The sequence below is a fragment of the Bufo gargarizans genome, chromosome 6 (genome assembly GCF_014858855.1).
Source record: "Bufo gargarizans isolate SCDJY-AF-19 chromosome 6, ASM1485885v1, whole genome shotgun sequence".
Classification (NCBI taxonomy): domain Eukaryota; kingdom Metazoa; phylum Chordata; class Amphibia; order Anura; family Bufonidae; genus Bufo; species Bufo gargarizans.
In genome coordinates this window covers 155,613,653-155,637,775 of record NC_058085.1, presented here as the reverse complement: position 1 = coordinate 155,637,775, position 24,123 = coordinate 155,613,653, and the positions used below count along the sequence as shown (strand labels likewise).

Below are 24,123 nucleotides of genomic sequence, written 5' to 3'. Positions count from 1 at the left end.
GGCTTTCCATTTGTGAGATCCGTTCAGGGCTCTCACAATAAGTCCAAAACAGATCAGTTTGCATTCTAATGCATTCTGAATGGAAAAGGATCTGCTCAGAATGCATCAGTTCAGTCTCCATTCCGCTTTTGGGGACAGACAACAAAACACTGCTTGCAGCATTTTGGTGTCCGTCTGATGAAACTGAGCCAAACGGATCCGTCCTAGCACACAATGTAAGTCAATGGGGACAGATCCATTTTCACTGACACAATCTGGCACAATAGAAAAAGGATCCGTCCTCCATTGACTTTAAATGGTATTCAAGACAGATCCGTCTTGGCTATGTTAAAGATAATACAAACGGATTCGTTCTGAACGGATGCATGCGGTTGTATTATCTGAACGGATCCGTCCATCAGCAGGAGAAGCTGATCAGATTGATATAAAATTCTGTAGGAAAAGATTCAGCATAACTTTTGTTTTATAAATGTAAATCTCAGCTTTTTCTGACTTAAGTTGTACACAGGAGAAGTATTACCAGTGATTGATATATTGTCTCAATATAAGGAGCAACTTGTCCCTCATTTTATATGATATCTTTTGACCACTGAAGAAGAAACCATTTAGGTTTCAAAATGCGTTTGGCAAAGAACTATCATAGATAATACCGCGGTATCTAAGAAGCAAAGATCTCCTATCAAAGAACAAAATACATGCCACAAAGCGGAGTTGGCGTCCCAATATTCCTAACTCGCATGCACTGAAACAAAAGTGACAGGACAAGCGCGGGGACTGACTGTGAGATTCAGCGGTCTTGGAAGGAAACAGCCCTCGGAGGAAACTATGTATGTATTAACTATTATATTGGCAGCATCGGACGAACATACCATAACACTAGTAAGCAAGCTAAAAATATACTGTATCCTGCTTAAGTGCGCACAAAGTATGCTGCATATGGAAATATAATACAAAGAGGCGATAAGACTGATTTACATCGCTATAAGACGATACGTTGTGTGCATGAATATATCAATTGGAGGACGATATGTTTTTATAATACTGCAATATATCAATAAAGGTTCCAAAAATTGCGTGAGCTCCGCAATTGGAAACAAAAGAGGGACCGAGACTACAATCAACTATATAATATATTAAATAAGAGATACGGTATATGATATATATATATTCCATTTTATTCTATTTTATTTTCTAATATTAATTTTTATTGAAGGTTTATGCATTAGAACGTACATAACATTGACATAATATAGAAATAATGGTATAAAAACTGTGTGAAAGTGTCCCTGATTGCATATTGATACATAAGTCTTACGCATACATACAATTATGATATACATTCATTCTTTTTTATTTTAGATTGATGGTTGAATTTTATGAAAGATATATATTTTTTTCTAAATAAAATGCTACATGTATCATATAGAGCCGGCCATTGATTGAATACTAAAGCACTGCAGCATCCCTACAACATACCAAGCAGATACCCTATAAGACACAGGTCTTTTCTTTCAAGGGTTTACCGTTTTTTTGTTTTCCCAAAAAGGAATAATTAAGCAACTTTGAAAGGGGTCTTATTTAAAGAAGATCTGCCACCACAAAATGCAGTGCAATCTGCAGGCAGCAATTTACAGATCAGATCAGATTGATATATAATTCTGTGGGAAAAGATTCAGCATAACTTTTGTTTTATAAATTTAAATCTCCGCTTTTTCTGACTTAAGCTGAACACAGGGGAGGTATTACCAGTGATTGATAGCATTCTCTGTCTGTCTATACATAGATAGCTTTTAGTCACTGAGAGCTGTACATGGGGGTGGTCTACAGCTCAGAAAAAGCAGAGATATGAATGAATAAATTATAAGTTTTACTGACTCTTTTCCCACAAAACAATACATCAAGCTGCTCAGCTCCCTTTACTCTATCATATGCTGCCTGCAAATTGCACTGCATTTTGTGGTGACATTTTCCTATGCAGACTATGCATTTCCATTGTAAAAGACATCAAACTGTTCTGTGTAGTGTAATCCTGGAGTTTTATAATATCTTCCATTTGCCACCTACTTTGGGCTACCTTACATTTGACAGGTAAGCCAGAAGTGGAGGATAGATGTAAGGAAATGACTGCAGGATTGAGCTGCTACACCTAGTTTACAGATCATGATGATGCGTAGTCTTTATAGAAGCTGTAGAAATAAAACTGTAGGACATTATTAACTCTAACCTATTGTAATGTTGCTTTTTCATTTGTTATGCGTCAAGAGAACAAAAAAAAGCTTGCAAAAGTGTACATAGCCTTAAAATGTAACACCAATTCGAGTTATTTTACCTTGAGAAGTTCCCTTGGAAAGTCTTTACCTCCGTTTAATCCTTCCAGGTTCCCAATGAATTCTGAGCAGGACATCCTTTTACCAATGTTCTAAAAGGAATACATATATGATTGTTTGCATGTGAAAGACAAGATGAGAAAAGAAGTAATCATTGCTGATCAAATACTAAATTAATCAGTATTAGTTTCTTCTCATCACAGCTATCGTAATGTGTGACTGGTTATTGAGAGGAGAATACCATTAGGTGGAAAGCAGATTCCACCTAATGGTATTATCCTCTCAATAACCAGTCACACATTACGATAGATGTGATGAGAAGAAACTAATATTGATATGTTACTGTATTCTTTAAATACATAAAAATCCAACCAAACCACCCAAGAATGAGTTCTACTGTATTATTATCACCCCTTTCCCTCAACTACATTGGTGTTCAGTGGTGTAAATACTCTCATCACTTAAAGAGGACCTGTCCATTAAGGGCACCCTTACTGCAGACTGCTATTCATAATTTCTAGTAGAAATAAGAAAAGAATGGCACAAAATAAAGTCATAAGACTAGATGCCCCAGAATTGTTATTACATGGAGAATGCAAGTAGCTATTAAAACAGGCATGTCAGGAGTGGCCCTGTTAAAAGGGTTTGTCCTGTCACGTCTTTTCCAAGGTGATACAGAACTAAGCATCGACCCGAGTTGGCTGGGCCGATGCTCCGCCGTTTCCATAACTTCCACTGGAGTGAATGGGAGCTCCGAAAATAACATAGCATTGCAAGTTACTCTGCTTCCGTAACTCTGTAACTAGTTCTGATAAACAGAATAATTAGTTTCTCAGTTTTTTTGCTACTGGTGCTAGTGTCATCTTGGATTTTACCATGATTTATGTCAAGTATTCTAACATCAAGCAAGATATGTGTAGTTATCACAGTTCTAAGCACCATATTAAGTAGCCCAGAGTGTGTTGTCCACATTTTTGAGGACCCACAGAAATGAATGAAGACAGGATGACCCACTATTCACAATAGGTGATATCACAGCTTATCTATTCCCTCTTGACCTCTACACAGGTCACAGAGCATGCCTAAAAAACTCTCTGATAAAAGTGAATGGGGTTAGCTTCTGTCCATTGTGTCTATGGCCCATATAGTTCCTCTCAAAAGACAGCAAGTCTTAACATGTTTTAGTCCTACTGGTGAAAAATGCAGGTTTCTTTTTCTTTTTATATAGATAGTAACATGGAATAAAAAAAAAAAATCTATAAAAAGTCTTAAAAATTTTGAACATAAAAAGACGATTTAAACAATAACTCATTTTCCTATGACACACTCTTCTTCATGACTGCCATACGGCTATATACATGCTATCTGCACATACCCCATGCAGCTAGCACATGTATAAATATCATGGCAGCTCTTTAATCCAAGCTCTGCAAACCGCTTAAAGCTTCTGCCCCTGCACTGCTGCTGTCACCAACAGCATACAGTCCAGTAATGCCAGCAAGGGACCAATCAGAGTGGTCCCTTGTCCGAAATCGCTCCGATTGGTTAGTCTGTGCAGACTAACCAGTCGGAGTGCGGCAGTGTTAAAATGCCGGTTTCAGGCTCTGATCTGCACTTTACCTTGAAATCAGGCATTAGCTGATCTGTGACACAGATGGGTCCTCTTCCGCGATCTGTGCCCCCATCTGTGTGTCCTAATATCTCCTGCCTCCACTTTCTGTGCCCTGTGCGCAATCTGTGCACAGTACTGTTAATGTTGCTGGACCAGCTCTGCACGCGCCGTCCCCTGTGTCCCTAAGTGCGCCGTTCTGTGCCCCCTGCCCCACCTTCCCCCCACTGTTACGGTCCTCGTAACATCAGCCATCAGCCCCCCTGGATCTTCAAGATCCAAGTGGGACTTAAAGGGGTATTCCCATCATAGACAATGGGGGAATATCGCCTATGTCGAGAATGGAGCGGGGAGCGCTGTGGCTGGAGGACCCCAGATTTCCCGGGGTCCATCCACCACCAAGCGCTAATCCCCGCCTCTCCCATAGAAGTGAATGGGAGCGTGCCGTTCATGCGCGGCCCATGCTCCCATTCATTTCTATGGGGTAGACGGAAATAGTCGAGCCAGCACTCGGCTATTTTCGGCGGCCCCATAGAAATGAATAGAGGGCGGCTGCGCATGACCAGTACGCTCCCATTCACTTCTATGGGAGAGGCGGGGATTAGCGCTAGCGATATGCCCCCATTGTCTAAGATGGGAATACCCCTTTAAGTCCCACTTGGATCTTGAAGATCCAGTGGGGCTGATGGCTGTATTATACTTTGCAATGCTCTCCTTCACTTTCGGGGCTCCGTTCTCGATATAAGTGCCCCCATTGTCTAGCGATATGCCCCCATTGTCTGAGATGAAAAAACCCCTTTAATGAAAAAAAAGTGTGAAAATAAAAAGTTAAAAAATAAATGTAAAATAAATGAAAATGAAAACAAAAATAAATAGCCTTTTCACATATCCACTCATTTATAAGAGATTAAAAAATAAATAAACTACACTTATTAGGTCAGTAACGACCGGCTCTATAAATATGTCACATGATCCACCCTGTCCGATAAACACCATAAAAAAAAATGTGCCAAAAAAATCAATTTTTCACCTTGCATCACAAAAAGTGCAACATCAAGAGATCAAAAAGGTATATGACCCACAAAATGGTACCAATAAGACCGTCACCTCATCCTGCAGAAAAATGAGCCCCTACATAACAAAATCGCTTAAAAAATAATTAAATATAGCTCTTAGAACATGGAGACACTTATACATTTTATTTTGTTTCAAATATGCTATTATTGTGTTAAAATAAAATAAATAAAAAAGTATGCATATTAGGTATCGCCGCGTCCTTAACAACCAGCTCTATAAAAATATCACATGACCTAACTCCTCAACTGAACACCATAAAAAAAATACAAATGAAAACAATGCCAAAAAAACTATTTTTGGTCACCTTACATCACAAAAATTGCAACACTAGCCCCCCAAAATAGTACCAATCAATCCGCCACCTCATCCCTCAAAAAAGTTTCCAAAATGGGGTCACTTTTTGGGAGTTTCTACTGTAAGGATGCATCAGAGGGGCTTCAAATGGGATATGGCATCTAAAAACTAGTCCAGCAAAATCTGCCTTCCAAAAGCCATATAGCATTCCTTTCCTTCTGTGCCCTGCCGTGTACCCTTACATCAGTTTACGACCACATGTGGGGTGTTTCTGTAAACCGCAGAATCAGGGTAATAAATATTGAGTTTTGTTTGGCTGCTAACCCTCAATGTGTTAAAGAAAAAAATGGAAATTCTGCCAAAAAAATGGAAATTTTATCTCCATTTTCTTTTAACACTTGTGGAACACCTAAAAGGGTTAAAAAAAAATTGTAGAATCAGTTTTGAGTAACTTGAGGGGTGTAGTTTCTGCAACGGGGTCATTTATTAGGGGTTTCCACTATGTAAGTCCCACAAAGTGACTTCAGACCTGAACTGGTCCTTAAAAAGTGGGTTTTGGAAATTTTCTTAAAAATTTTAAGAATTGCTTCTAAAATTCTAAGCCTTCTAACGTCCTAATTTTTTTTAATTACATTTACAAAATGATGCCAACATAAAGTAGACATATGGGGAATGTTAAGTAATAAATATTTTATGAGTTATCACTTTTTGCTTTAAAACCACAGAAATAGAAATTTAGAAAATTGCGATTTTTCTAAATTATTTTGTAAATTTGGGATTTTTTCATTAAAAAGGTGAAGCATATTGACACAAATTTATGACTATCATAAAGTACAATGTGTCACAAGAAAACTATCTCAGAATGGCTCGGATAAATAAAAGCATTCCAAAGTTGCTTCTAAAATTCTAAGCCTTCTAACGTCCTAAATCTTTTTTATTACATTTACAAAATGATGCCAACATAAAGTAGACATATGGGGAATGTTAAGTAATAAATATTTTATGAGTTATCACTTTTTGCTTTAAAAGCACAGAAATAGAAATTTAGAAAATTGCGATTTTTCTATATTTTTTGTAAATTTGGGATTTTTTCATTAAAAAGGTGAAATATATTGACTCAAATTTATGACTATCATAAAGTACAATGTGTCACGAGAAGCTATCTCAGAATGGCTTGGATAAATAAAAGCATTCCAAAGTTAATAGCACATAAAGTGACACATTTAAGATTTGCAAAATTAGGTGGAAAATGGCTTGGTCTTGAAAGGGTTAAGTAAACAACTGCAGTAAAACAATAGCCATTGAAAAGCATGTGGTACATTGCTGTAACATTTATTTCATGTGCTAAGAGTGTCCACATAAAGACAGCAGCATGTGTATATATCACAAAACCTAACAATAACCAAGATATGTGTGGTATCACTATATCAGGAACCGCATATCATCTCGGGTAACCTAGAGCGAGGAGATATTGTTCAGGATTATGGGGCCCTACTGATCTTTAACCATTATTAATATTAATAATTTGACATTTATAGTTGTAAATAATTATTTTATAGGTAGGTGATTATCGGCATAGGTCTTCTTAAATGTCTGTCTTATTGTATAATGCGTATGTATGGATTATTCATTTTTTTGTTTTCTCATGTACCTAAGCTGGACTTTTACTGTCTGATAATAATTATACACATATATGTTGTTTGTCCTCTACACAGGGTAAATACTTTTGGAGATTCCAATACTTTGTATGGCATATTATATACAACGTGCAGTGACAAACACTGAAATATCGATCAGGTATTAACAAAGGCTGCATTATTATTTTTCCTTCATCCTTTGTGTAAAATCCTTCTGTTATAAGAGTGGATCTGCTACAATGTTACTTGCCAAGCACATCCATCTGTTTGTAAACACAGCAGGCATCAATGCTTGCTATTATCCAAGGCTAAGTTCACATCAACATTGTGTTCTCCGCATCTCTGTTTTGTCAAAACGGAAAAACTGACCTGTTTTGACAAAGTTAAACTGCTGACAGTACCAGGTAGGGACCGGGAAAACGGTAAAAATGAGAATATGAACTTTTAGTCTGCCAGATTCTGCTCCTTAGGTGCAATGAAGGTGGAGTTTTACTGTGGAGTTCTCTCTGCACTGAGCTTATTCAGCTCTGCTCCCATTGCACTTATAGGGAGTCTATTACCAGCGACCTTTCTAGCCAACTGTTTGCCTAGACACATAGTTGTAGTTCACCTGATTAAAATGTTTTTCTATTGTTGATCTGAGGCTCTGTTTACAAGATATTATACTTTTTCTTAAACCCTTCAGGACCAAGCCACTTTTCACTTTTGTGACCAAGCATAATTTTGCAAGTTTGACATGTGTCACTTTATGTGGTAATAACTTTGGAATGCTGTTACTTACTCCGAGCGATTCTGAGATTGTTTTGTTTTTGCGAAGCATTTTACTTCATGTTATTAGTAAATTTGAGTCGATATGTTTTACATTTATTTCATTAAAAAAATCAAAAATTTACAGAAAATTTGGAAAAAATTGAAATGTTCTAAATTTGAAATTCTATGTGTTAAAGACAGATAGTGATACCTCATAAAATAGTTATTAAATAACATTCACCATATGTCTCCTTTTTGTAAAGACATTTTATTTTTTAGGGCTTTAGTAGGCTTAGAATTTCAGAAGTAATTTTTCTAATTTTCTAGAAGATTTTCAAAACCGACTTTTTAAAGGACCAATTCAGTTCTGCAGTGACTTTGAGGGCTTTACTTAATAGAAACCACCCATAAATGACCCCTATTTAGAAACTACACTACTCAAGTTATTCAAGACTGATTTTACAAAGTTTGTTAACCCTTTAAAGCAAAATGAAGGTGAAAATTAAGATTCTTATTTTTTTATACAGATTTTTCATTTTAATCCATCTTTCCTGTAATCCAGCAAGAGTTAACAGCAAAACAAACTTTAATATCTATTGCGCTGATTCTGCAGTTTACATAAACCCCCCATATCGGATCCTAAACCTCTACATGGGCACACAGCAGTGCTCAGAAGGCTGGGAGCGTCATATGGTTTTTGGAGAGCAGATTTTGCTGGAATACTTTTCGAGAGCCAAGTCACATCTGAAGGGACCCTGAGATACCCTAAAAAGGAAACCCCCCAAAAATAATCCCATTTGGGAAACTACACCCCCTCAAAGAATTTATCGAGAGGCTTTGGCCCAACAAGTGTTTTAGAGATTTCAGAAATACTTGGCTGTGAAAATGAAAAATTACATTTTCACAGGACAAAAATGCACCACACAATTTGTTACCCTTTTCTCCTGAATACAGCAAAACCTCATACGTGGTCATAAACTGTTGTATGGGCAGACGGCAAAAGGAAAGCTGCATTTTCTAATATGGAATTTGTGGAAATTGTTTTTAAGGGCCATACATATTTTTTTTCTGCTGTATGAGGGCTTATTTTTTGCAGGACTGGCTAAAGTCTTTATTCGTACCATTTCTGGGTACATATGACTTCTTGACCATTTTTTATTTCAGTGAAGTGTGCAAAAATTTCAGTACTATCTGTTTTTTATTTTTATTTTTTATGGGATCCCTCTTGCGGTATATATGATATGACAATTTTATTCTGTGTGTTGAAATGGTTATGGTGATACCAAATTTATATATATATTTTTATGTTTTAGTAAATTTTCTGCATAAATGCAGTTTCATATAAAAAAAGATTATATTTTGCATCACCATATTCTAACATCCATAACATTTTTATTTTCTCACGAGCTGTAGTTTTTATTGGTATGATTTGGGGATACATACGACTTTTTGATATTTCATTTTTTGGGGAGGTGAAGTGTGCAAAAATTGTAATTCTGTCAGTGTGTTTTGTTTTTATTTTTTATGGGGTCCTACATGTGGTATATTTGATATGATAATTTTAATACAGTTATGGCGATACCAAATTAGTATTTTTTTCATGTTTTTCCACTTATATCATTAAATAACTTTTTATTAAAAATCTTTTTTTTTTTTTTTTTTTGCATCGCCATATCTAAGACCCATAACTTTTTTTTCCCATCAACATATCTGTGTATGGCCTTTTTTGTGGGAGTAGTTGTAGTTTTTATTGGTACCACTTTGGGGTACAGGATGCATCATGGGGGCTTCAAATGGGACATGGCATCTAAAAACTAGTCCAGCAAAATCTGCCTTCCAAAAACCATATAGCATTCCTTTCCTCCTGTGCCCTGCCGTATGCCCTTACATCAGTTTACGACCACATGTGGGGTCTTTCTGTAAACCGCAGAATCAGGGTAATAAATATTGAGTTTTCTTTGGCTGCTAACCCTCAATGTGTTAAAGAAAAAAATGGAAAATCTGCCAAAAAAGTGAAATTTAGAAATGTTATCTCCATTTTCCTTTAACTTTTGTGTAACACCTAAAAGTGTGAATGTTTACATGGTGTGTTCAATAAAAACATGGTAACATTTAATTATTTGTGTGTTATTAGTTTAAGCAAGCAGACTGTGATTACTATTCCTATGTCCTCTGATGAGTGTAAATAGCGAAACATGGCATGTTGTGAAAATAGGTCAGGGCCAGGCTGCATATCCAAACATACTAGTTACCTTCCAGACCAGAGATCCCTTGATAAACATCATTAGTGATGGAAACGACAAAATGGCCTTATGAAAGTATAATTTTTCTGGATATGAACTACCTTGTTCAATGATATTTCTTTGATTAAAAGCATTCACAAAATAACTGGTGTGCCTTAGAACTTTCTATACTATAGACTAGGGTCAGGATCCCGACGAGGTAGCCCATGTTGGGCTAGGTACTTTAGGACTTACATAGTCGCCCTGACTGGGTATATTAGGTACAGAGACCATACCTGATCCGTATGCTGTGACCCCTGATAACCGAAGATCTGGATCTATCACAACCACAAGATGTGGTAGGACCAGATCCTGTTAGATTATCTTTCACAAGTTTGATGGCTGCAGCCGAGTACCTTTTCTACCACTGCATTCAGCGGTTTTCGTCCATCCGATTCTCAGCATAATTACTGGGTAGCAGCCGGACCTCTGCCGATCTCCATTATAGTTTATGGGGCCAGATGGCAGCGTAGTAGCTGGAATGCAGAAAGATCAGGCAGGCTGTTCCCTGCCAGAACAGCCTGCTGGATTTAAAAGCGTGAAACTAGCCTTATTTTAGTCTTTACATCCCTCTGATTTATCTATAAGGGGAATAATATTTTGGAGGATAATTTTTATACTGTTTAGATTTCATTAACCTTTTTCCATTAAATGTTATCGTTTATATGTGTGGACTTGAGGAATTATAGATACATCAATGTTATCATCCTGATTTGGGATGGTATCTGGTGAATCTGGCAAATTTTACTAATTTGATTACAGGGCATGTGACATCAGCAATCCGAGCTTTAAACCAGGCACAATGCCTGGTGGGGTTGGCCCAGTCTAATCTAATCGTAATTTTACTTGGTGATCTTGTTTCAATGTTTTTCTAATCCTTTTGGTGTGTTGGTGTTCTTGTTTTTTAAAATGCACCCGTTTTTAACATGATCACATCTAAAGTTCATCTGTCCACTTTTTACATGTGAAACACGTTTTTAACATGTATACACCTGTAAAGCTCACAGCACCAAAAACTGCAGCCATTTGCAGTAAAACATTGTGTGTTTCTAAAAATGTGTTTTCTTTTGCAGTCAACAAGCACATAAAAACTATTTTATAATCCTGATTAAAAACTTAAAAAAACACTGTGTGAAAACCTAACCCTGCACACACCAAGCCATATTTTCCTATTACTTCTGAGTCTCTGAAATTGGTGAAGGGACTGTATGATAACTCTGTAATTCCTACATTATTTACCCTATTTGGAAATAAATACCCTCAATTAATCCTGAAAGTCTTCACCTTCCGGTCATAGTCATGATTTAACTAAATGAAATATGATCTGGTAGACAGCTAAAAAAAAAAAAAACAATTGGTTAAGACCCAAATATTTATGGACCTGACTGCAGTTACAATCTAATTTCTCATATTAGCAAAGCAGAGATATAAACCCTTCAATATGCAGGATGTGGATAATTTTCTAACCGTTACGTAGCATAAATATATAGGTACACTTTCACGTACCTACTAGCTGTCACCTTATTCAATAGATTATTACTATGCCCTCAGCCAAATTTGAACATAATGACAATTTGAACATAACTCCTCCTTTGAAGAAGATTTTTTTTGTATCGGCCCAGTCTCAATGCACTATTTAACTTTCTGATGAATTATCTTCCAGTCAGGAAGTTCTGGATGCATAGTTGCCACTAAAGGCAAATATTTGCATGTCTCCACCTACTATACTAGAATAATTATTAATATATTTTTTGCATGGATATGAGATGGGAGTTTCAATATACATTAAATGCATTTTATTTTAAAACTAAGGATGTTGGATAGAAATTCTTCCAAAAACTCTAAAGCAATCGGATTAAATTGTCTTGTCTTAATACAGTACTTTAGCTCATGGGCCCTGGTGCAAAAGTACATCTTGGGCCTGTCCTTCCCAGTGCAACTTCTCCTCATGGCTGCTGCCTGCAGCCCACCTGTGACTTTCAGTTGCATCACCAGCAATGTTCCCTCTAAGCCTAGGTATCTGCAGTGTATAGTATGCCTGGTGGTCTATAGAAGTAAACGTGTTATTGACAGCATCCCAGGTGATCATCGGATGGAGGGGTGGATCTATGGATCCCTGGTGGTCTAGGGGGAGTTCATTTCAGTATACCTGATGGTCTAGGGCTGAAATGGGGTTGACTCCAATATCCACGGTGGTCGAGGGCAGTAAAGGTTTTAATGTTATGATGGCTGGTGGTCTAGGGCAGTTAAAGAGTAAATGTTAATATCTCTGGGAAAGTGCAGTAAAAGGGTAATGCCGCATGCTCAGTCAGAGTGATTCAGAAGTGCTCTGCCCAATTTTTAAGGGAGTGTCTGTGTTAGGCTGGGTTCACACCTGAGCGCTTTACAGCGCGTTGCTACGCGCTGTAAAACGCTCAACAGGCAAGAACCAATGATTCCCTATGGGAATGGTTCTCACCTGAGCGTTTTACAGCTCGTACGATCGCGCTGTAAAACGCCCGACGCCCCAAGAAGTACAGGAGCTTCTTTGGGGCGTCTTGTCGCGCGTTCCCGTACATAGACTTTCGGGAGAGCGCCTAAATGGGCGTTCGCTTGTTCCGGAGCCGCGATTGTAAACGCGCATACAATCGCGCATACAGAGCGCTCCATCCCGTACGCTCAGGTCTGAACCCAGCTTAAGTGTGGTGAGGGAAACTGTGAAAGCTATAGCTATGCAAATGATGATCGCAAAGTAAGAGTTATGAAAACCTTTTGCATATTCCATAAACCATTACAAATGCAAATATATGTAATGCAAATATAAGCCTACTTTAACTGAACTGGATATCTGTTTAGATGCCACTTAGAGGAATAAGTGGTGGGAGTCAGGAGGAAAAGCCAGATTTTTTTTTTCTTTAGAAAATATATATATTTTTTAATTCTACTGTATTACATGAAAGTGTTTTGTCTTTGCCTAGTGTAGCTATGGGTTAATAAATACAAGAAACCGTAAGATCATCTGCTATTAAGATGATAATTCCACCTAAGAAACTAAGGGCATTTAGGCTGATACTACAGAATGTATGACTTGCAAACAAACAATCCTGGCACAGAATAATCCTCTTGCAATAATCCTCATGAGAGGAGGATTATCATGGAAGATGCTGGACAATGCTGATGAATGACAACTGCCATGTTGTACTGTGTATGTGGTTATCGTTTCACTGCAATGCAATGCTTTCATAGACTGATGGTATCAAAGTCCCAAAAGTGAGAACTTGTTCCTGAATTTAGATGCATGGAATTGATTTTTAAATTCAGTTGTGGCAATGAATTTTACATTTATCTGAGGCTGGAAATAGCCCCCCAGCGGGTGAAGCTAGGGAGGGTCGTCTCCGTCACTGCCTGCCATTGGCTGCTCCCTCGACACCGGATGTTTTCATCCGTGCACAGGGAGAAGCAGCTGCGGCAGTGCAGGGACCAGGAGCAGTGCAGGGAGCCAGGTAAGTAGAATCAGTGTGAGGGGCCTCGGTGTATGGGGGGGCATTTCCAGCCTAGGATAACCCCTTTAACAATCTCAAAAAATATGCTGATGATTTTTTGTAAGAACTTATGATTTTAATTTGATTTTTGCGTTTTCTTTTATATCGGAGTCCTTGTACAATGAGCAATTACAGTTACGAGGAAATATGTGAAAAGTGAAGTGACGGCGTATAGTTAAATAACTGAATAGAATAAAAATTGTTTTAATTATGCCATGTTATGTGCCCAGTCATTAGAGGTTCAAAGGCAAATACTTGATATGCAACTACCTGGAGAGATTTTTCGTCAAGGCTGCATTTACCTAGAGGCACAATAGACCTGTTCCTCTAGGGAGCCTTGAGAGAAAGGTACCTGCTAATGTAAAAAAGTACATATAAATACACAGGGTATATTCACATGCCATTTATAGGTAATTATATATTAATTAGGAATTTACAGTGATGTGGGAATAAGGGGAAGGCAGCTGAAATGTCATAAGAAAGGCACCACGAGATCCTGCTTTATTCGGTAGACATTTCAAAGCACTTAGCAATCTGTGTCAAACCAGTACTGCTTATTAGCATTAAAGGCTTATTTCTGTTTTTTTATTACCTTCCTAAACTTCTACTCCCTAATACTTGCTTAATTGGGAAAAAGACCTAGATCTCACTTTTTCTCTGGAACAAAAGGACGGCCTCTATACCCTAACCCACAAATCATCTATCGCCAGTAGAATACAGGAGGCGGGATCGAGATCCTTTCTAGGTGGTATAGGGTGCCCTCCAAACTACACTCTCTCATGCCAGCCATGTACACCGGAGGTGCTGCAAAGAACATGGAACTATAATTCACATTTTTGTGGGTGTCCTGTGTTGGGCGGAGTTATGGTGTAATTACCTATAAATTCACAGATTGTGATGTACCTAAAACTCCAGCCCTTTTCTAATTACACCTCAGTGATATCCCCTGGTGCGCCATCTGGTTAATGCTGCAATAATATGTATCCCATCACGTTCGAGGCAGACCCCATGTCTATCTGTAGCGTTGTGGTTCAAAACAAGATACAAGAGGTCTCAGCTACACTCAAAGGTATGCACAGCAAATTTTACAAATCTTGGTGCCACTGGATTTTGTTTCAAGACACATCTCAATATACAGTAGGTCTCTCCTGACCTCATAGTGCTCTTATTCCTTCCCCTTTTCCCCCTCTTCATCCCCCTCTCCCCTTCCGTTTCTATTCCTCATCATATTCACACCCTTATCAATATTTTGTTATACGCTCAATCCATTCATTGGGTTGGTTCTGTTTTGGAACCTTTGGTATTTTGTCAGTATGTTGCGATGCTCACGTGTGGCAAGGTTTATAGGGTTAAAGAGGACCTGTCACCAAAAAATGCTATGCAATCTGACAGCAGCATGTTGTAGAGCAGGAGGAGCTGAGCAGATGGCATATATATTTTTGTGGGAAAAGAGTCAGTAAAACCTGTAATTTATACATTTATATATATTAGTTTTTTTCACTTCCTGTGAATAGCTATCGGTACAGGAGGGAGGTGTTATCAGTGATTGATAGCATTGTGTGTATAAGTGTGCATAGACATAGCTGTTACTATTGTACCGATAGCTGTTCACAGGAAGTGAACAAAGCAAAGATATAAATGTAAACATTTCAGCTTTTACTAAATCTTTTCCCACAAAAATATATATGAATCTGCTCGGCTTCTCCTGCTCTATAACATGGTGTGCTAGATTGCATTGCATTTTTGGTGACAGGTCCTCTTTAATGACAGTTGTTTTATGGTTTGCTGGACAGCAAATGATCTGTCCTATTTCCTAAGCAGTGGACAAATAATGGCAGTCTTTCTACTTGATTTTTGTATTTTGAAAAAGTTTAATTAATTTTAAAACAAATATACAAAAAGAACAGAACTCAGTGTCCCCCTTATAAGTCAATGGGGTTTGCCGGGCAGATACCTTATAGCATCATGGCTTTCATTATATATAAAAGCCAAAAATGTGATATAATAAAACAACACAAACTCATCACTTAGGCCTCATGCACACGACAGTTTTTTTTCACGGTCCGCAAAAACGGAGTCCGTGGGTCCGTGATCCGTGACCGTTTTTTCGTCCGTGGGTCTTCCTTGATTTTTGGAGGATCCACGGACATGAAAAAAAAGTAGTTTTGGTGTCCGCCTGGCCGTGCGGAGCCAAACGGATCCGTCCTGAATTACAATGCAAGTCAATGGGGACGGATCCGTTTGATGTTGACACAATATGGTGCCATTTCAAACGGATCCGTCCCCATTGACTTTCAATGTAAAGTCTGGAGTTCTTTTATACCATCGGATTGGAGTTTTCTCCAATCCGATGGTATATTTTAACTTGAAGCGTCCCCATCACCATGGGAACGCCTCTATGTTAGAATATACTGTCGGATATGAGCTACTTCGTGAACCTCAGATCCGACAGTATATTCTAACACAGAGGCGTTCCCATGGTGATGGGGACGCTTCAGGTTAGAATACACTACAAACTTTGTACAAGACTGCCCCCTGCTGCCTGGCAGCACCCGATCTCTTACTGGGGGATATGATAGCACAATTAACCCCTTTAGGTGCGGCACCTAAAGGGGTTAATTGTACTATCATATTCCCCTGTAGGAGATCAGGGCTGCCAGGCAGCAGGGGGCAGCCCCCCCCCTCCCCAGTTTGAATATCGTTGGTGGCACAGTGTGCCAACCACCATCGGCCCCCCCCTCCCTCCCTCTATTGTATTAAATCGTTGGTGGCACAGTGTGCCAACCACCATCGCCCCCCCCCCCCTCCCTCTATAGCAGTAACATTGGTGGCAGTGTGCGGTCTCAACAGTAGAAGATTCATACTTACCGGCTTGCTGCTGTGATGTCTGTGTCCGGCCGGGAGCTCCTCCTACTGGTAAGTGAAAGGTCTGTGCGGCGCATTGCTAAAGAACTGTCACTTACCAGTAGGAGGAGCTCCCGGCCGTTCACAGACATCGCAGCAGCAAGCAGGTAAGTATGAATCTTCTACTGTTGAGACCGCACACTGCCACCAATGTTACTGCTATAGAGGGAGAGGGGGGTGGCGGGGGGGGGGGGGGGGCGATGGTGGTTGGCACACTGTGCCACCAACGATTTAATACAATAGAGGGAGGGAGGGGGGCCGATGGTGGTTGGCACACTGTGCCACCAACGATTTAATACAATAGAGGGAGGGAGGGGGGCCGATGGTGGTTGGCACACTGTGCCACCAACGATTTAATACAATAGAGGGAGGGAGGGGGGGGCGATGGTGGTTGGCACACTGTGCCACCAACGATTTAATACAATAGAGGGAGGGAGGGGGGGCGATGGTGGTTGGCACACTGTGCCACCAACGATTTAATACAATAGAGGGAGGGAGGGGGGCCGATGGTGGTTGGAACACTGTGCCACCAACGATTTAATACAATAGAGGGAGGGAGGGGGGCCGATGGTGGTTGGCACACTGTGCCACCAACGATTTAATACAATAGAGGGAGGGAGGGGGGGGGCGATGGTGGTTGGCACACTGTGCCACCAACGATATTCAAACTGGGGAGGGGGGGGTCTGCCCCCTGCTGCCTGGCAGCCCTGATCTCTTACAGGGGAATATGATAGTACAATTAACCCCTTTAGGTGCCACACCTGAAGGGGTTAATTGTGCTATCATATCCCCCTGTAAGAGATCGGGTGCTGCCAGGCAGCAGGGGGCAGTCTTGTACAAAGTTTGCAGTGTATTCTAACTAGAAGCGTCCCCATCACCATGGGAACGCTTCTGTGTTAGAATATACTGTCGGAAATGAGTTTTCACGAAGTGAAAACTTAGATCAGAAAAAGCTTTTATGCAGACGGATCTTCGGATCCGTCTGTATGAAAGCAACCTACGGCCACGGATCACGGACACGGATGCCAATCTTGTGTGCATCCGTGTTCTTTCACGGACCCATTGACTTGAATGGGCCTGTGAACCGTTGGCCGTGAAAAAAATAGGACAGGTTATATTTTTTTCACGGCCTCGAAACACAGGTCACGGGCGCGGTGTAAAAACGGTGCACAAGCCGAGTTTTCTACGGCCCCATTGAAAGTCAATGGAGCCGCAGAAAAAAACGGAAAACGGCACAACGGCCACGGGTGCACACAACGGTCGTGTGCATGAGGCCTTAATCCTTGCTGTTTTCAGCCCTGCTGCTCTGATCTTCACCTTATTGTACTGCTAGTTTAAAGGGGATGTCCCATGACAATTTATTCCCTATCCACAGGATAGGAGGTCAGTATCAGATTGTCTGGGTTCCGACCGGGGGGGCGCTACCGTTAATAAGAACAGGGGAGCTTGTTCCCCTGTGTGAAAGGAGCAGCAGACACGCATGCGTGTCCACTGCTCTATTCAACTCTATAGGGCGAACACAAGTTCACAAGATACTTATCCTCTGTAGATTGGGGATAAGATGTCATGGGACATCCTGTAGGGCAGGGATCAGCATCCTCTGGCACGCCACCTGTTGTGAAACTATAACTCCCAGTATGCTCCATTCACTTCTTTGGTAGTTCTGAGAACAGCCAAGCAAGTGTGCATGCTGGGAGTAGTTTCACCACAGCTGGAGTGCCGAAGGTTGCTGACCCTGGCTGTAGGGTGATATTACCAAATAATTATCTGTGCACAATATCTTTGGTATCCTTACCTCTGTTTGATCCATTAGCCTCCTGCTTCTGCACAGCATGTTGTTTATTAGTTTGCTTCCGAGTATAGTACAATATTTTTTTCTACTCTCATATAAACTATTTTTTTGAGAAGAGTACCAGGTGCATCTTTTTTATTTTATTTCCAAATTCTGACATAAAGGAGTTGTCTCACTTCAGCAAATAGCATTTGTCATGTAGACAAAGTTAATACAAGGCACTTACTAATGTATTGTGATTTTCCATACTGTCTCCTTTGCTGACTAGATTAATCTTTCCATCACATTATACACTACTCATATCCAGGGGTTATGACCACTGTGCAATCCATTAATTGTGGCCGTGCTTGCACAATATAGGAAAAAGCGCCTCCTATAGTGTGCAAGCACAGCCACCACTGCTGGATTGCACGGTGGTCATAACCCCTGGATATGAGCCGTGTATAATGTGATGGAAAGATTAATCTAGTCAGCAAAGGAGACAGTATGGAAAATCACAATACATTAGTAGGTGCCTTGTATTAACTTTACATTTATATATAAATACCATTTTCTGAAGTGAGACAACCCCTTTAACTGTCAAAATTCTGACTTTTTTAACCTCAAAATTGGATTATGTTTGCTTATACATTGCCACTGGGCTGTACTAAAGTTTTCACTTATTTGGCAACCTTTTTTTGTACATATATTAGATTTAATTGGCAATGTAATAAAAAAAGCCTATTGCTAATCATAAAGTGGAAGTTATTATTATTTAAAGGAGTTTTCCAGGGAAATATATAGAGTACATTAAAAAAAGGTCACAGAGGGTTGAAAATAAGCCATACTCACCCTCACTGATGCTGGTCCGATGCTGGTCTAGTTCCTGCTGCTCTTTACTTACAACATAATGGAAACACCAGGAAAGGCCTGCTCGGGCAATTACTGGACACAGCACTAACCTGCCTCAGCCAGTGCCTCAGCCTGTTGTTTCCAGTGTGTCGAGCTTTACAGTTTGTTGTTTTTTTTTATGCATTTCCTCGAAAAACCCATTTAAGACTATGCAGATTGCAAGTCTAGCTTTGAAAACTGCTGAAATGACGAAACTCATTTTGTAGATCGTGCAATCAGTTTCTAGAAGTCTCCAGAAGAAAATATGATTAAAGGTGGAGATTTTCGAAATATATTTTTGGTGGGAATAGCGGTCTGCGAGAAAGATAAAAGGGGTTCTGTGCTCTAGAACAGTGTTTCCCAACCAGTGTGCCTCCAGGTGTTGCAAAACTACAACTCCCAGCATTCCTGCACAGCCAAAGGCTGTCCGGGAATGCTGGGAGTTGTAGTTTTGCAACAGCTGGAGGCACGCTGGTTGGGAAACACTGCTCTAGAAGATATTTTCTAAGGGGCAGAGGTCTCTGAGGGAGATATAAGGGCCTCTGTGCTGTACTGAACACTAGAGCGAAGATGGATCCAAGCATGCTGACCATCAACAACTTCCTATAAGTATTTCTAAGTTGAAATGAGTTTTCCAACAGTTTTTCACTGATGACCTATCCTCTGGATAGGTCATCAGATTCTGTGTGGTGGGGGTCCGATACCCAGGTCCCCTGCCGATCAGCTGTTTGAGAAGGCACCAGCACCACGGTCTTCTCCAGCTTTTCCTAGGTCATGTGATGTCACGTTCATTAGTCACATGGCATAGGTGCAGTTCAGCCCCATTGAAGTGATTGGGGCTGAGCTGCAATACCGAACACATGCCACTGTAAAATGTATGGAGCTGTGCTTGGTGAGCCGAGAGAAGGCCGCAGTGCTACTGAAAGTGCTGCTGACTTCTCAAACAGCAGATTGGAGGGGATCCCAGGTGTCAGACCCCCACCATTCAGATACTCATGACCTATCCAGAGGATAGCTGATCAGTAAAAAACTGCTATAATTCCCCATTAAAACCTATCATTTAAAGACAGATTGTCTCCTGTCCAATATCCTCCACCAAGTTGATTTCTTGTGAATGCCAATGACTAAAATTTTCATTTAGGTGTGAAGACATTGTACAACCTGACTTCTTCTTATGACATGTTTTTAGAAATCACAATCCACAAGATCAGTTCAGCATTATGAAAAATGCTTACTTACATGTCCATGTAAGTCAGTGTTTAGCAGCATCAGTGCACACGTTAGTGTATGAACACCATCTGAAATGGCAAAAAAGAAAGGAGAAGATTACCGCATTGTTTTTCTGCTGTTTACATCTTAGTATTCATATCAACCGAGGCAGATAGGCAATAAAATGTTGTTAAATGAATAGATTAGTGGAAAAAATTGAACAACTATTTGTTTCTGAAACTTTCAAATAAGTAACTGGACAGAGGTGTGCCAGCACCAGCCTCTCCGGATGGGACTTCGTTTTTGGGACTACCGTTCAGGAGATAGATATGGGTAACAGAGGTGGGACCTGCATCTATCAGACATTAATAGCATGTCCTCTGAATATGTCATCAATGTCTACGGTAACTGGTAAGAGCTGTGATGAGGACTAATGGCCCCCATCCAAATATGCTGAACTGTACCTGCAGAGATCTATGGCAGAAGTACAGCTGGGTTTTAGCAAATGCAGAACTGATAAAACCTCTGACCCTGTTGTCACTCACCCATGTATATTAGAGGAATTTAGCTTGTTCATGGTTGTGTGCAGTGTTTTTTGTCTGGCTGAATCCTGTTATAGTCAATCAATGCCAGATACGTTGAGCTGATCAGGCTGAGAATCAGGCTACTGGATTCCAGATGCAAATGTGAATGGGCCTAAACTGTATGTAATGTTCTTACGTTTACAGGACCAGTTCTACTTCTTTATCTCCCCTACCTCTTGCACTTATCATTCATGCTTAATTCACTGCTAAAACCCATCTCAAAAGATGGACTATCAGCTCCCTGAGGGATCATCAATATCAAATCGAAAAAAAGTCTATCTGCACAATGTCTCATACTCAATAAGAACAGTGTAGTGTCAAAGCAGTGTCATTCGTCAATTCAAGTAGAGAAATTCTTTTCACTCAGAGCAGGTATCCAAATGTTCACTCCTGTGTATGTAACCCTATAAAATGGTTCAATCCTGTTGCTCATAGTAGTCTATGGAAAGTGTAGGGTTAGGGAAAAGCAGTTGCAGAGTGAAAGAAATGCAGACGTACACACAGATGCTGCTGCCTCTACCTAGTTTTCTATCTCACCCTAATGCTTGATTCAGAGCTACACTGCTCAGTACTGCTGTACAATGCTGCTGCTTCTGAAAGTGTGATACAGTTTTAGGACAGCAGGATCTGCTCCTCTCAACATTCTGTGTACTGTATGGGAGACTGACAATGAGAGACAGAGCCTATAGAGGGCAAAACTACTAAGGGTCCATTCACACGTCTGCAAGTGTTTTGCGATCCGCAAAACACGGACACCGGCCATGTGATAAGAAATGCCTATTCTTGTCTGTGGCTGCGGACAAGAATAGGACATGCTCTATCTTTTTTGCGGGGCCGTGGAGCGGAAGTGCGGAAGCAGACAGTACAAGGTGTGCTGTCCGCATCTTTTGCGGCCCCATTGAAATGAATGCAGAACGGATGTGGACTCATTCATATGGACGTGTGAATAGACCCTTAGTCATATAAGTCAGATAATGGGCAGAAATAAAACTACCCCTTACGTACACACACGTTAGCTTATTCTGAAAAGATATATCTGTAAAGAATAAATCAAGGCAACTGGACTTACTGTAGATTTCTTGAAAATGTTTCACTCGTTCTTCCAACGAGCTTTCTCAATTCTGATTTATTCTTTACAGATATACCATGACCTAGATAAATGAGAACCTTCACAGACTTATTCTGAAAAGCCACCTGAAATGATATTTACACTTAAAGCAAATGTGAAAGTTCATGTGAAAGTATTTTTCAGCTAACATTTCTAGGAAGTCTATGGGCAGCTTTACACTGACTGTTTTACATTGTATTTTGGGCCTTCTTCTTAAAAGGTAATCCACCCATAGGTATGAGTTAAATGTACTGTACTTTTCTATAACCATTTCATAATCCAGAAAATCTGAGAATCCGACAACTCTCAGGTCACAATGATTCTGGATTAAAGGAATTTGACTGACTGTACTTCTAAAGTTATAAACTTTTAGGTAGACTTTGGCCTTATTTACACGGTCAGTGATTGGTCAGTGTGTTACATTAATAATTGTTAGCCGAAACCAGGATTGGAACCTACACGGTATAAGGTGTAATGGAAAGATTTCCACTTCTTCTGTGCTTATGCCCGCACCTGGCTCACAATCACTGATTAAACACTGACAATGTGAACAAGGTCTAACAGTAAAATATAATAAATTGGTGTTAACAAGCAAAGATTTCCTTCAACATTGCTTACTCCAAAGCAATGTGTACGATAAGGGTCTGATGAATGTTCGCATCTCTATTGTATTCTCCACTAATAAAAGAATAATGGCAGTGTTGCTGACTCCAGCACATACATAACTTGCAGAAATGTGATTTTTATTTTCTTTGCCTTATCTTTGCTGTTGACATAAGATATAATAAAACACAATTTGTAGTGCTGAATATGAGAAGATTGCTTCTGTTTATTGTAAGACTACAATGATAGGATATAAAAGAAATGTTTTTGTGAATATAAAATGTCTGTACGGTGTCCAACATCAGTTTCTCAAGAATCTCTGCACAGATAAACTATATAAGAGAAAACAGCATAAAACACATGACCAAACCATATTTAAGAAATCCTAATGGTTGGTAAATTGCATATATGGATAAGCTCTGTGGATACTCTAACCATAAACTATCCAAATAAATGTCCAAAAGCTTGCACAGTATAGCAGGGTGGTTATAAGGAGTACAAGATAGATCTGGTAGAAGATAAAAGTTAAAGGGGTTGTCCAGGTTCTACATATTGATGACATATTCTTACCAATGTAAAGCCCTACAATTCCCATGATTTATTTTTCATACACGCTACCTCTATGTCCCTCTGTTTCAAGGGGTAAGACATATTTCACATGTCAGTGATTTTTATCAGTGATTGTGAGCCAAAACCAGGTGCCGGTCAAAAACACAAAACAGGTGAAAATCTTTACATTACACCTTATCTCTGTATAGGCTATGCTACTATGACTATGTGAAAGCAGCCTAGGATAGTGCCATAATTACTACTTGTCTTCACAACCAACACCGTGAAAAACTGCTATTATACTCACCCTGCACGACATGATCTGCTGCGCAGCTTGTGAAACACTTCCCCTCCAGGGCCACGGAGGGAGGGGAAGAGGAGTCAGGTAAGAGATAGTAAGCTAAGAAGACGACAGGATGGGTGGGGAAAGAAAAGGCAGGACAGCACGCCAGGTCTGGTTAGTTATGGGTGCACGTCTCCGGGGGGAGTGGTGAGTTCCCCCACAAGGATCAGAAGATCAGGAACACGGAAAAAGTCTGGTGAAGACAGCACGTCCTCAAGTGAAGCTTTATTCCAGATGCTACGTTTCGATCCATAGGGCCTTTTTCAAGCATGCATGCTTGAAAAGGGCCCTTTGGGCCGAAACGTAGCATCTGGAATAAAGATTCACTTCAGGATGGGTGGAAAGTGACATTAGATAACCACCTGTAGCTTGGTCACATTCACAAGAGACTGCCTTGCAGAGACATTTCAGCTACAGACAAACATTTGTAAGCAATAACTTACTGCAGAACTGGCACCCAAATTTTAAAGAACAGAAAACTATATTAGATCCAAATGTTGCAATACTGTTTTGTCAGATAATGGAGTGCCTCTATTACATTTATTTTTTTCTAATATTGTAGGGACAGTTATAACCAGTGTTCTTCTAATGTACTTTATTTAGCGAATGAGTATATTTCTAGGAAAAAAATGTCCCTTAGCAGCGCTCTCTAAAATGAGTGTTG

At 39.9% G+C, this 24,123-nt stretch overlaps 1 protein-coding gene across 1 annotated transcript in view; it reads right to left on the bottom strand.

Annotated features, from left to right (window-relative positions):
• PSD (pleckstrin and Sec7 domain containing) overlaps positions 1 to 24,123 on the bottom strand; it is a 245,691-nt gene that overhangs the window by 169,902 nt on the left and 51,666 nt on the right. Inside the window, exons 8-9 of the mRNA XM_044299275.1 lie at positions 20,303 to 20,361; positions 2,330 to 2,419 (exon numbers count right to left, since the gene is read on the bottom strand). Coding sequence (XP_044155210.1) covers positions 2,330 to 2,419; positions 20,303 to 20,361 — 149 coding nt within the window. The remainder of the gene's footprint in view (positions 1 to 2,329; positions 2,420 to 20,302; positions 20,362 to 24,123) is intronic.